General features: G+C 38.7%; 1 protein-coding gene across 2 annotated transcripts in view; it reads right to left on the bottom strand.

The window, feature by feature from the left end:
- syt7b (synaptotagmin VIIb) overlaps positions 1 to 12,057 on the bottom strand; it is a 79,430-nt gene that overhangs the window by 35,979 nt on the left and 31,394 nt on the right. For both annotated transcript variants that reach the window (XM_026320067.1, XM_026320068.1), the window contains exons 2-4: positions 8,139 to 8,242; positions 1,503 to 1,582; positions 491 to 625 (exon numbers count right to left, since the gene is read on the bottom strand). In XM_026320067.1, the coding sequence (XP_026175852.1) occupies positions 491 to 625; positions 1,503 to 1,582; positions 8,139 to 8,242 (319 nt within the window). The remainder of the gene's footprint in view (positions 1 to 490; positions 626 to 1,502; positions 1,583 to 8,138; positions 8,243 to 12,057) is intronic.

Here is a 12,057-nt window from a genome sequence, read left to right as displayed (position 1 = left end):
TCTGTCACCGTTAGGGAAGACTTAGGAATCACAGCAATATTGCAGCACATCTCTATCAGGTGCTATGTGGCCAACAACGCATACTAAACACCACCTGGCTGTGGCTATGCCTGAATGCAAAAACATGGGGATTACCAGGGATGAGAAGAGAATTCTGTTAAAACATATGTGGCCAGAGAGCAAATTTTGATATTTCTGTCCCACTCCCACCCCCCATTTGGGCTATTACATATGAATATTTCACTACTCGGGATATAATGACCAACATTTAGCTTTGCTTTTGGTGCTTTATTTGTAAGGTAAGCCAAGAATTTGCAGAGCAACTTCACAACAACTAATTTGGTGTGTTTACCTTGATAATAATGTCCAGTTCTATTATGTCAACCAGTCATATAGTTTTGTGGGGTTATTTCAAAATGTTTAGAAGCCCCTGTTCATTACAGCCCTTCCCAGACAGATGGGTCCCTTACCAGCCATAACTGAGACTCACTTGGGCGTGAGGCGAGGGTCTCCGTAGGGAGCATAGGGTGACATGTTTAAGAGGAACTCCTTGGGTGGGTAGGAGCTCCACCTCTGTTGCACATTGCTGCTGTCGTTGTTATTCCAAAAGTCTCTGTCTAGATCACTGTGACAAGAGACACAGAGAGAGGTGAGACTGGTAAGAGCATAAAAAAAAACAGTTATGCAGAAGTAAAACACACAGATGAGAGGCATGTCAAGAAAGGGGGCAGAGAAAAATCATGTTGAAACCTAAATACATCCGTCCATAAGGAATGAGTTGATTTTAAAACTGCATTCATCAAATACAAGTTTAGAACAGGACTGACGTAATTTGCATGTCTAAAAATACTGACAGCATGAAATGCTGCTATATGACAACACATTTAGAATGGACAAAACAAATGTAGTGACCTGTGCTTTTATCAGAGAAGGAAGAAAAGCCAGTATAATACACAAAAAACAACAGGTTATTGAAAACACAATGGATTTAAACAGAGAATAAAGTCTAGGAAACAGCACATAACACAGTCAAATTATACAAATCACAAAATGTTAGCTCTGAGCTCTTTAGTAACTTAAATCTTTAAATAATTCTAACCACCCCAATGCTCTCAATAGAGAAATTAGTCTAAAATAATATTGCTAAAGTTATGCAAGATGGCTGCACCGTTCAACAACAAAAAGACAGTTATGTATGAATTATGAATTATTATAAATTTCACAAAAAGTGCAAGACAGAAGTGTGAGTCACTGATCATTGAGTCATTAGTCAAACTTTAAAATATACAAAGAGAATATACAAGTAACTTTCCTACACTGACTTGGAAAGTGATTGTAAATTCATGAGAAATATACTCATACTGTACAACAGAGCATCATTTCAGGGTGGATGTTTCAGACGTTGGGGGCTACATGGTTAGCTTTCCAATAAGAAATGGCTGTTATCACTACATCATATATCACTTCCATATGCTTCCATCTACACCCGGCCTGACACCTACTTGATGGCTTTATTTTCCCCTCGACCTCTCACAGAATCTGGAGAGCTGGCAGCCTCCACTCCAGGCTTATTCCTCTTCCCCTGCAAAGGGACAAGAGAGAAAGAGAGACAGAGAGTGATGGGGAGACAGATATTAGAGCCATGTCTTGATGGGTATTTACAAAAGCTGTTTCGCAAGTGAAGTGCTCATTATAGAGGCTTTGGAACAGCCTCAGGTTCCAACACATGTTGTAAAATATGATGAATGAGGGAAGAGCAACAAATTGGTTTGATGCCAGGACTACAGCCAGCTTCTGAGGCTCAAAAGGTGACGAGGGACCACTTACCTAAAAATGAGATGCAGAAACGCACTCTCACTTGAACATGCATGACATATGCACAAACATGTCTTTATGCACAAATAAACGGAAAGCACACTGGCACAATGCACAAAGTGACCTTTACACCAGCTTCGGAATTAAATCATGCACATGACGGGATTGATGTAAACACAGAATACTGAATATTTATTAGAGTTCAAAACACACAGTCATGTAAAACTAAACAGGTATGAAACCTTAAGGTGCTGACATCAAATTATTTATTACACCTGCAAATGCGATACTTAAAAGTTGTTTCTTAAGGGGTTACCAAGATGTAACCACAGAGTCTGTGCACATAATGTGACCACATGTCCAGACAATGGCAGCAATGGGGATACTACTGATAAGAAATTAGCTTTTTCTGCATTTGTATTCACCTAAACTCTGCAATGCTGATGCAGATTGTTATTGATGCTGATGATGGCCTTAGCAAGTCTTCTAGCAAACGCCTACCAAAACAATCACCACTACAAGTCTTCTGTTATCTGTCACAGTCAATGAAAGAATGTAAGGAAGAAAGCAATTACTGCTGTAAATATGATATGGAGCAAGCCACATTTGAAATCATATGCATAACTATAAATCAAATCAGTCAGTCAGAGTATGTGGAGTGGAACTGCCCATAAATCCTGATGTCAAGTAGAAATCCAGCTAACAAAAAAAAAAGGGAAAAAATGCAAATGGAAAAAACTTTTACAAATGATGTCTTCTGAGAGCATACGAGTGTTGATATTACGAGCTCTTCTAGAAGAGAAACAGGCTCATTTGCTGGGTGAGATTGTAGAAATTTTAGCTAGCCAACAAAAATGCATACACTCCTACTGCAATACTTCATATATCTCAGTTCTGCACTTTACACACTGTGCAAATCTTTACCACTTAGTGGATAGGGCTCTCGGGTGAACAGCATACAGCTGCTACAATTATGAACTTTGTATGTTTTTACTAAATCTACATATATTTTTACTGATCAACTGAGGGTGATAACACTAAACTCTTCCCAGCTGAGACACACTCTTACACAACACATTTCCTTCATAAGCTCACAACATGAAGAACCTGAAGACGAAGTGGCCACATGCCATTAAATGTCCACTACATAGACAAGACTTCTCCTCATTCCTTAACCTGGTGTGAAACACAATTAGACCGAGATTTATCCATAAAAAAAACATTTTGGTTTTGCTCCTGCAGAGCTTGGATATCTCAAAGACACTACCATCTGCTGTTGCAGATAATTACCTACCACATAAATTAGACTGACTTTTAATTACATATAATTGTATCTAAAGCAGTAGTTTGAGTATGACCTTTCTGCATTAGCCATCAATAAATAAAAAATCACATCACATGAGACAGATTAAAATAAAATATTTGAAGTTGAAACTTAAAAGTTTTTTTCTGTAGATACTTTTATTAATACAAAAAAAGTAGCAGTAACAGTTACAGAGTTTTAATTGCATCTATGATTGAGGTTGATATGAAATTAAACCATCACTAGCCTCATTCTAATGAGTTACATTGTAAGTATTGAGCATCAAATAAGTGTAATCATAGTGGCTTTTTCAGGAACATTTAGGTGATTTAGGTGTGTGCTGTTTCATTCTTACACTCTCAGACATGCTCCACTTGACTGCAGAAGAACTCAGTGATAATCAAATTCATAACGTCGCCCTTTGAAGTGTCAATTCAACTCCTCCCCTATTCATCAAAAGTTCAGCAACACACTCTGCATCAAACACACAGCCGAAGAGAACAGTAGACTGTGGCGTGATGATGTGACGTTACAGTGACGCAAACAGCTTATGAATTTGGAAAATTGTATATTTTAAAAGAAGAACTGAATGCTGTTATGCTTTTCTCATAGATTAGCATCACACAAACTAATTAGTCCTTGGTGTTTACCTACATCTTTATGAATCTTTCATGTCACAGGTCCATAAGTGTTTCATGCTTACACCCAAAAACAACTTAGATTTTCCAGGTGATGTGGCTTTCAGGTCTTTGGACTATTGGAGCAAAGTGGGGCAGACACACAAATAGAGAACATAAAAATTTAACACTGGGTTCAGGGCCAGTATGTTGAATGTGGCAGTGCTAACTTCCAAGCTGCTATGCCTCCATGTGAGCGACAAAATAAAGTATCAAAATGGGGACAGTCTGACAGTATGATTTACTGAGTTGACTGAACTTGTCTTATTTCAATCATTCATGAAATGGGGAGAGCCAGTGAAGAGCATCTTTTAAAAACTAACAAAAATAGCTTTTTGATTATTTTGCAGTTTTTACCAAAATATTTATTAACCCCACTCATTATTAGAACACCTTAATGTAGTAGAGAATAACACATATAAATGAGATATTTATAGAACTAAAGCTCAAAAAACAGTTAGGTTGACATAATAGCGCCTGTTGTACAGCCTTGTTTATGGGCCCTGACTGAAATCAGGCACACTGCCTACAGTCTGGATAGTTTTGAATGCGGCCTTATGAATATTTTAAAGCTGTCTGAAAACTCTGGAAGAGATGGGTCCAGATGTAGACAAAGAAGAGGCCTGAAGAGTCAAAATGGCACATATGACTACAAACTACCTGTACGTCTTTTCTGATCGACCACATCTGTGGCAAAAGTCTATGAGACTAAAATTTAAAAGGTCACACGTGTTGTTGACACCACTATTAATGTTCAATGGTTGTTGCTGCTTTTCAAGAAAACACAGAAATATAAGGATTCAATCAATTTCTGTTGCTTCTATTTCTTTCTTAATGTCTTTAACGTAAAAAACTACTGAAAAGGGAAATTAAACATGTATCGTTAATGTTTTTTTACATGAATGATTTTAATCTGATATTTTTATAGCATTTTCTTTCTTTTTTGGATGGTTGAGAGATTTATTCCTCAATTTTTAACTCAGCGATATATATGTGCTTGTAAATAATTTTACCTCCAGTGCATCCTAGAGGCTTTAAGGCGCAGCACAATGTTTATCTGAATGCGGTTTTCAGTGACTGTAGGCAGGTGGTCTGTTCAGGAATTCTACTGTATCTTTCTCTGATGAATCCACAACATGCTCTATTATTTATCAATCACATCTCATATGTCCAATTCAACATTTTCACCATAGAGACTGAAGCTTGAGGCCTGTCCTGACCTGTTCCTACATCCAGCCACTACACAGTCGACACATGGGTATAATACAAAGCATACACACAGTACAGAATCATATTAGATTTAGGGACTCGGTGAAGGATAGATTTCTAGCAGTCAGGATGGTGCTATCAAGTGCAGCTCATCTATCATTAACAAAAAATCATAAAATCTTCAGGAGGCGGGAGAGGAGAGGGTGGAGAAGGTACAATGTTGAGAGAGTGTAGGAGGATGTGAGAAACAGAACGGAGGATTGTCAGGATGGGGAGAAACAGGAGCAACTGTATAACGACAGAGTAGAGGGTCAAGAGAGAAACAGAAAGTGGCAGGATAAGAGATTTAAAACAGAACCCAGAATGATGAAGGTGCGATTGCTGTTCAGAGGAGATTAAAGATGCCACAAGAGATGAACTGCAGATGTGAGAGGGACAGATGGGAATCCCTGTTCAGAGCAATGTGGCCCTGTTTCCCTCTGGTGCATCCTCCTGAGTGCTGCTGTCAAAATGTTGGTCACACACCTGGATTTCAGTAGCATCTTCTCCTCTTGTCTGCATGCATGACTCGGTGGCTGCTTCTGCCTCTGCCTCTCACTTCCCTCCTCCTCCCACTCCCCTCCCCACTCCACTCACATAAAACAACCGATGGCATGAAACCAGTTCCAGACTGCTTCATCTCTTATGGAGCAAATACCTTTGTATGAATCATTTTCTTTTCAGTCCAAAAATGTAACACTGATACTTTGTGTGATTTATCAGAAGAATAAGTGATCTACCTCTTGAAACACACAAAACCTGAATTCACCCATCCTAACTCCCGGAAAATATGTTTATATTCTACTAATTTGATGTCCCAGTTACTTTTTGAATGAAGCATAGTGTCTAAAGCATAAATTGTTTAGTAGTGCTTTAGTTGCTATAAATATACATACACAGGAGCAGCTACTGTATTGTAACTAACAGCATTTCCTCACAGTGTTAATGGAAAGGTCAGTGTTCTCTGGTCAGCATTACAATTCCCTCAAAATCTATTTGCTGTTGCACATTAGTGCCTGATAATGGATTTTAATGCCTCCCTTATGTTGTTACTATAAAATATACATAAGTAACACCCTCAAATGTTCATGGAACTATCTGTTGTTGGATAATACACTAATCCACATAACTGTTTACAAAAAAATGTGTTATATATAACAGAAAAATGCAGTAGCTGAAAACCACTTCTCTTCTGAATATCCTATACACAAAACCAGCTTGACTAACCAGAGCTCAAGCAACTAGTTGATCAGTTGATCGTGAAGACAATTTGCAGCCATTTTAATGCCATATTCTCACATACCGCACGTATTTTTACCTGTAGCTGTTTGGTTATGTATTTTTTGAGTGTGACACTCAAAGCAAACAAAAGATAACGATATGGAAGATAGAAAAAAGACAGGAACTATGAAGGGGACACTACAGTGGAAGTAGAGATGACAGAAGACAGGGACAATCCTGGAAAAAATCTGTGACTTTCTGACAAGGACACAGAGATAAAGTGACAAAGGGACAAATACAAACCATAGCATTGAGTGTAGAATGGAAATCAAGGGTGCACAAAGACAAAGACAGAGACAGAGATACTTTAGGGTAAACACAGATAAGAAATAATGGCTTTGTTTGTCCGATTTGGGGGTTTTGTTTCTCCAAAGCAATGACAGCAACGTTCCCCTAGAAAATTATGCCATTTAGCATAGGTGTTTTTCCTCTGAATAGCCAAGTTAGCTATCAGCTTGTGTATCTTTCATCAGCTGTTGTGCTGCATAACTCCTCAAACAGACAGACAGAGATGAGAGAGTTGGACAAGAGAGAGGCAGGGAGGGAGGAAACCAGGACACAGAGTAGGAAATGCCAGCAGATCAAAATGTATTGGATGAATTACAGTACAGTTCCAGCAGCAGCCGAAAGCTCTGAGTGATGCTCATTTGCATATGAATCATTAGCATGGCGCTGGAGGCTAGAGCAACCACAATGCACAAAGCTCAGAGAGCACAAAGCCATGTTTACACAATGCACTAAGGTTTCTAAACGTGTTTGCTGTCATGGCTAAACAGCCTCTCCCTGATGCCCATGCCAGAGAGCACAGAAAGCCAAACACTGTTCAATAACCATATACATATAAATATATACATTCAATTCAAGGTCACAGTACAATCACAAGAAAGAAAGCCTGACTGCCCAGACATCTGCAGTGCCATACAGTTGGTCAGAAATATGTTATTAAAGAATATGGAGGCAGATGTGTTTTCATGGGAGACCTCAGTCGTAGGGCTGGGTATTGCACTTAAATACTTTTTTGGTATCAATTTCAAAGCATTTGTAGCAAACCAAAGTAGCTGAAGATGAAAATCTATTTCTGGTCATTTCTAATAATTATCTATTATACATAATAAATGGTATGCAATAAATAATCTACTATTATATTATCATGATCAAACACATCTTGATCATTTTATTAATTATTAGGTACATAAAAGTTTCTAAAGCCCAAGGTGATTGGTATCATCATACTCTATTACTTCATCCCATTTCATTTTCTCTCCTCTCCTCTTCTCATCTAATCTCTTTTCTCTTCTCTTCTCTTCTCTTCTCTTCTCTTCTCTTCTCTTCTCTTCTCTTTTCTCTCCTCTACTCATCTCTTCTCTTCTCTACCCATCTCATCTCCTCTCTACTTATCTCTTCTTTCTTCTCATCTCATCTCTTCTCGTCTCTTCTCCTCTCTTTTCTCATCTTGTCTCTTCTGTTTTGTTCTGTTCTCTTCTCTACTTTTCTCTTTTCTCTTCTCTACCGTTCTCTTGTCTTCTCATCTCACCTCATCTTATCTCATCTAATCTCATAGTAAATATTACAACCTTTCATGTCAATTACAAACATTTTAATGTATTAAAACCGTACAACAGCATTTGTTAATCTGATTACCATACTGTATAATAGTGAGTAATGAAAACCTAGTGTTGTATGGCATTTTTCTCTGTCCATCCCCAACACAGAACCCCTTTCAGTGCAAGCAAAAATTCCCAGGAGTGTCCACCAGTTTCAGCTCAGTTATATAGAAATAAGCAAATGTGTGAATAAGAAGCACTGTAACTTACCAGTTTACGTTGACACCAGGTGCAGACACCACACAGAGCTACCAGCCAAACAGCGCATACTGCAAAGGCAACAGATACCAGGAATACACTGAGAGACACTGAGCCTGAGGAGAGAGAGACGCACACAGAGAGAAAGGTATTAGTGTATTTAATGTGCATGTAACACTTGGGTTCTTGAGGTTAAAATCTTAGTTTATCACTGAAACGTTGAACTATAAAACTCAAAACTCCCAATTCTAGAGGGAATATAAAGGTATAATAAGGGGTGATGTCTTGGCAATGAGTCTTCCTTCCTTCTTTCCTTCCTTTCCCCATTCATTTATATCATCCTGCATCTGTCATCAGTTAGACACAGAGACAAATGTAACATGAGTGAGGGGAAAAAGAGCCACTGAAATTGCTTCATGCTCATGCTCCCTGCATGTATTAATAGGAGATGCACACATGTCAGGAAGAGATAATATCAAGGGGCCAGAGGCCATGCAATTACTAGCTTCCGCTTTCTGTTTTCAATCTTGTAAATCCTTTAGCAACTTTGTCTATATCTTGACAGATGAAAACTTCTTCCAGAGCTTTCTGTTCCTCATCTCTGTTTCTTTCAATTGCTGCCTCTCAACAAGACCATTCATTCATTTGTCTGCCACCTTGTCTGCCAAGTAATTCAAAATGCAATGGCACGTTGGCAGAACCATGTCAGTAAACAATGAGCTCATAACTGCTACATCCTTTTTCTCTGCAATACACTCAGCCTTTTTGAGTGTCTCTGTACCTACATCTGACTGATGATTCTCTCCTTTATCATGCTTTTTCTCTTCTCATCCCTGCGCTGAGTGTTCTTGCGTAAACTGTGGTTTGCTATGTGATATCCCCAATCCATACAAGTGTAAAAGAAACATATCTCAGAATGTCTCCAAACGTGTTCTGGGCACATTTGCTTGTGGACAAAGAAGCATAAATCCAACCTTGTGCAGACATGCCTCCCATATCTGCTTTTCTCGAGCATTATTGTGCCTTGTGCATTATTGATTGATTGATTGATTGATTGATTGATTGATTGATTGATTGATTGATTGATTGATTGATTGATTGATTGATTGATTGATTGATTGATTGATTGATTGATTGATTAAACCAGAGACAGCTCCCTGGGTTGTTGCATCCCTCTCTCTCTAGGGCATCAAATAGTCAATTGATACTTGAACAAAAAATCTCTGCTGTTTAATTTCTTCGCTTCAAAAGACAAAAGAGAAAGGAAAATTTGAAATCATGGTTACCTGAATAACATTTAAAAATGCACTGCTTGAGGTAAATAGATTTAATTAAATATTAGATGAGTGGTTTTGTGGTTCTTTGATATTTTTTCACAAGAAAATTAACTGCAGTGCCTACTGGCATAATCTAACACTGCATCTACTTGTGTATGTCTCCCAAAGGCTCATACTGTTTACATGTATGCAGAGGTTTGTACCCATGCATTCCTGTTTGAATTCCTCCAATTGCTAAAGTGTCAGCTCCTTTTTACCAACCAGGCTCCCCAAAATGAAGGTCTATTTTTGTGTTTGAGAAAATATCAGATTTCAGATGGTGAAATATCAGGCATGGCAGGATATTGTAACAAGGGGTTGATTTTTTCACTCCTCTTCTTGCTCTGGGTCTTTCAGTCTGGCAGAAGAAGGTGTGTTGTGGTGACACTGCTTTCAAAAGTGTTTCAGTGCTTAATAGATACATGGTCTCATTCTTACCAGGGTTTCTTGCCAATTTAGAACAACAAATACAAGGCAGCAGAAAGCTAGTTCAACTTAAACAGTTAAATAAGCTGCTTTGCTTCCAGTTGTAGAGAAGAGAGATGGTTTTCACACTGTTTACAACTTGTGTGTAGACACACACATCTGACAGTTTTTCACTTGGTAGGGTGTCATCAGTAGGGGGGCGTGATGATCTCAGGCACTAAACCACTAGAAAAGAGTTTGGTTTTTTTTCCAACCAAGATATAATGACGACCCCTACACAGACAACTCAGGCTGTAGTTATTTTCATCAGGGACATCTAGACAATTCTGAGGTTTGTTACTTTTGTATATATATATATATATATATATATACATATATGTGTGTGTGTGTGTGTGTTTTTTTTTTTACATTGCTGTACAGGATTCAAATTGTACATTCAAGTTCAAGGGATTAAAAAATGATGTATGCACATAAATAAAAGTAATAAATCCACAAAATAAAAGCCTGCATGCACACTATCCAAGAGGTATCCAATAATATTACTGATTACCTAATTTAGTAGTTCATTGTTAAGAAAACATGATACAGTGAATTGTGTTTGTTTTGGTGCACTTTATACAAATACAACAGTTGTATATCTCGTAGATTAAAGTAGCTGTTCAAGCATGTTTGCTGCCAAAATCTTCATGACTGCACTTAAAAAACACCACCTGAACTTAAAGGAACCATACAACTCTTCCTGTTTTTCTATATCAAGCTGCTTTGCAGAAACCTACTCATATAGAATTACATATAATTATATATTATATAAAATAAGGCTCCAGCAGAACTCTAGCTAGGAATAAGCGGGTATAGATAATGGATGGATAGATGTCATCAGTAAGACACAGAGACAAATGTAACATGAGTGAGGGGAAAAAGAGGCACTGAAATTGCTTCATGCTCATGCTCCCTGCATGTCATCTCATCATCGCTCATATTGCAAAATCACTATCTGTATACTGTACTTGAAATACAGCTCACTGAATGGTTTCCTGTCAAAGTTCTCTGAGTAAACTCTGCAATTGTCTAATCTCAGACAACGATGACAGGAAGTACAGAGAACTGATCCAGGACTTTGTGGACTGATGTCTGTGTAACCACATTGAAATCAAAATGAGGAAGACCAAGGGGCTCCTAGTGGACTTCCAAAGGTGCAGACTCCTCTTGCACCAGGGAACATTAAGGGAAAGGACATTGGGAGAGTGGACTCTTATAAAGACCTAGGTGTTCACTTCAACAATAAACTGGACTGATCAGATAACACTGGCGCACTTTATTAGAAAGGCCAGAGCAGGCCCCAGCTGCTGAGGAGACTGGGGTCATTTGGAGTGCAGGGGACACCCTGAGGAACTTCTCTGATACTGTGGGGGCGCTAGAGATCTTTTATGTAGAGGTGTGCTGGGGCAGCAGCAGCTTGACTGTGAACAAGAAAAGACTGGATAATCTAATTAAGAAGGCCAGATATGTACTGAGAAGTCCCCTAGACCCAGTGCAGGTGGTGGGAGACAGGAGGATGTTGGCCAAGCTAACATCCTGCTGGAGAACACAGTTCTGCCAGTGACAGACTGCTCCATCCTAATTGCGTGACCGAGCACTACCACAGGTCCTTAACTTCCTGCTGCTGTCAGACTACAACCACTGCTCCTAGTAGATTGCCCAACTGTCCTCTACACCTATAGACTGTAAAAAGTTGTAATATACCAATATATCAGACTGCAGTGTTATTTCAGCTGTGGGACAAATGTGCAACATATCTATCTATCTATCTATCTATCTATCTATCTATCTATCTATCTATCTATCTATCTATCTATCTATCTATCTATCTATCTATCTATCTATCTATCTATCTATCTATCTATCTATCTATCTATCTATCTACATACTGTATCCTAGTGTCAGGGTGCTAGTAAAATGGCATTATTGCTGTTGACCCATCCTCTGTGTTGCCACTTATCCTACATGCACTTAAACCTCGCTATGAGCTATGTGTGCCCAGTGTGATAACTTTTCTGGGAATAGCTTTATAGCCATAGGACTACAGCTCAGCACCATGGAGAGGTTCCATCCAACTGGTTCTCCACCCACAACCTCAACTGAGATCTGACTGGGCTGAGCTGGAACAAATAGGGCTCAGTAGCATGTTT

The sequence above is a fragment of the Mastacembelus armatus genome, chromosome 3 (assembly GCF_900324485.2).
Source record: "Mastacembelus armatus chromosome 3, fMasArm1.2, whole genome shotgun sequence".
Lineage (NCBI taxonomy): Eukaryota > Metazoa > Chordata > Actinopteri > Synbranchiformes > Mastacembelidae > Mastacembelus > Mastacembelus armatus.
This window is presented reverse-complemented; position numbering and strand designations above follow the sequence as displayed.